Source organism: Suricata suricatta, chromosome 6 (genome assembly GCF_006229205.1).
Source record: "Suricata suricatta isolate VVHF042 chromosome 6, meerkat_22Aug2017_6uvM2_HiC, whole genome shotgun sequence".
NCBI lineage: Eukaryota > Metazoa > Chordata > Mammalia > Carnivora > Herpestidae > Suricata > Suricata suricatta.
In genome coordinates, this window is record NC_043705.1 from 146255597 (window position 1) to 146257320 (window position 1724).

A 1724-nucleotide genomic window follows, 5' to 3' on the forward strand; every position below is an offset into this window, starting at 1 on the left:
ACCCGGACCCCTCCCCGGCCACGTCCCAGGGGGGAGCAGGGCTTCCGTGGGGAAGCGCCCGAGGACTCAATCGGCCCCACGCGACCCAGGGTGGCGGCGGGCAGCGTCTCCCCGGACCTCGGCTCCGCGCCCGCCTGGGAAGAAAGCTCCCTAGAGCGGCGCCGGCCGCGGCCCGGCTCACCTTCGTCCTCGGCCGAGGTCTCCGTGCCCTCCTGCGCCTTGTCCGGACTGTCCCCCTTGCTCCTCGCCGCGTCGCCCTCGTCCTCGTCTTCGTCCTCGCTTTTGTTCCTCGGGGCCCATGTCATCTTGTTCTCCTTCTTGAGGCGGCGGCGCGCGTTGGCGAACCAGGTGGAGACCTGCGTGAGGGTCATCTTGGTGATGATGGCCAGCATGATCTTCTCGCCCTTGGTGGGGTACGGGTTCTTGCGGTGCTCGTTCAGCCAGGCCTTGAGCGTGGCCGTGGCGTCCCGCGTGGCGTTCTTGCGGTACGCGGGGTCGTTGAGCTGGTAGGGGTAGGCCGCGCTGCCATACGGGTGGTAGCTGATGGCGCTGGCCACCCCGGTCGTGTGCGCGTCGTAGGGCGCGCCCTAAAACCAGCGAGAGCCTGGTGAGTGGGGTGTGCGGCACCCGACCCGCATCCGCCCAAAGGTGACCCCTCCGCCCTCCCCGCGGCCTTTCCCAGGGTCAGTCCCGCGCGGGAGCCGCATTTCCCCGCAATAGAAAAGCGGTGGGGGGGGGGAGGTGTCGGGATCCCGCAGCGCCTAACCTTATGACCGGCTGTAGATCAGGAAAACGCTGCGGTTCTAACCTCGACTGTTTGAACTATTTCACTTTCTAAAATGGCATAAGTTGCCCCGAATGTCCCTGAGCTGCGGGCACAGATGCACGCGGACGTGCACAGACACGGACCCGCAGGTCCTTTCTTGATATCTAAATTTCTCTGGCTGGCTCCCCCTTCTCCCCCTTGCCCGCCCTTATATGGTTAAAAAGCCACCCCGGAGCCCCCGCTCCGCTATTCACCGCTCTAAAGCTCCGCAAATCCAATTTGCAACTCAGAAGCCAGTCACCGTTTCGAATTCTTCAAATACGCGGTAATTAGCATTTTAATTCAGCCTTTAACGTTTAAATTCGAGACGTTTGTAGCCTCCGCCAAGGCCCCGGCGACACAGTCGCTGCCTTGGAATTCCACCGAGGGCGGGCAGCGGCGACAGTCTCCCCCCGCCGCCCCCCCCCCGCCCCGTGACGGCCTCGCTCGCCCGAAACGGGCGTCGGCAGCACCCGGGCCGGGCCGACCCCGGGCACGCAGGGGACGGGCGCGGCTTTCGAAAGCTCGGCCTGTGGGACACATAAAGGCCCAGATCGTGGCGGGCCGGGAGGGGTCCCGGAGCTGCCGCCGGCTGCTCCGCTCGCTCCCCGAACGCGCTGACCCCAAGCCCCCCTAAGTGACCCCCAAGCGCTCCGCAGTCGCCGCGGAGGCCCCAGCGGCGCCGCGCCCCGCTCCCCGAGCCAACAGGGCGAGCCCCCGGCCCGCTCCGGACCTTCGCCAGGCTTTGGCGCGAGAACCGAGGAGAACCCGGGACGGACCCCCGACCCCGGCGGGGTCGCACTTTGCGGGCTCTTTGGGAACGGCCCCCCGGGAGCCAGGGGGAAGCGGCACGGACCCCCGGCCTGAGCAACGTCGCCGGCCGGCCGCGCCGCCTCTCCCTCCGGTCCCCCGTCCCGCC

The 1724-nt window shown here is 67.9% G+C and overlaps 1 protein-coding gene across 1 annotated transcript in view; it reads right to left on the reverse strand.

The window, feature by feature from the left end:
- The window catches only part of IRX2 (iroquois homeobox 2), a 2579-nt gene extending 1872 nt beyond the window's left edge, over positions 1–707 (reverse strand). Inside the window, exons 1-2 of the mRNA XM_029941296.1 lie at positions 633–707; positions 3–587 (exon numbers count right to left, since the gene is read on the reverse strand). Of these exons, the coding sequence (XP_029797156.1) occupies positions 3–587; positions 633–707 (660 nt within the window). The remainder of the gene's footprint in view (positions 1–2; positions 588–632) is intronic.
- Positions 708–1724: the final 1017 nt, after the last annotated feature.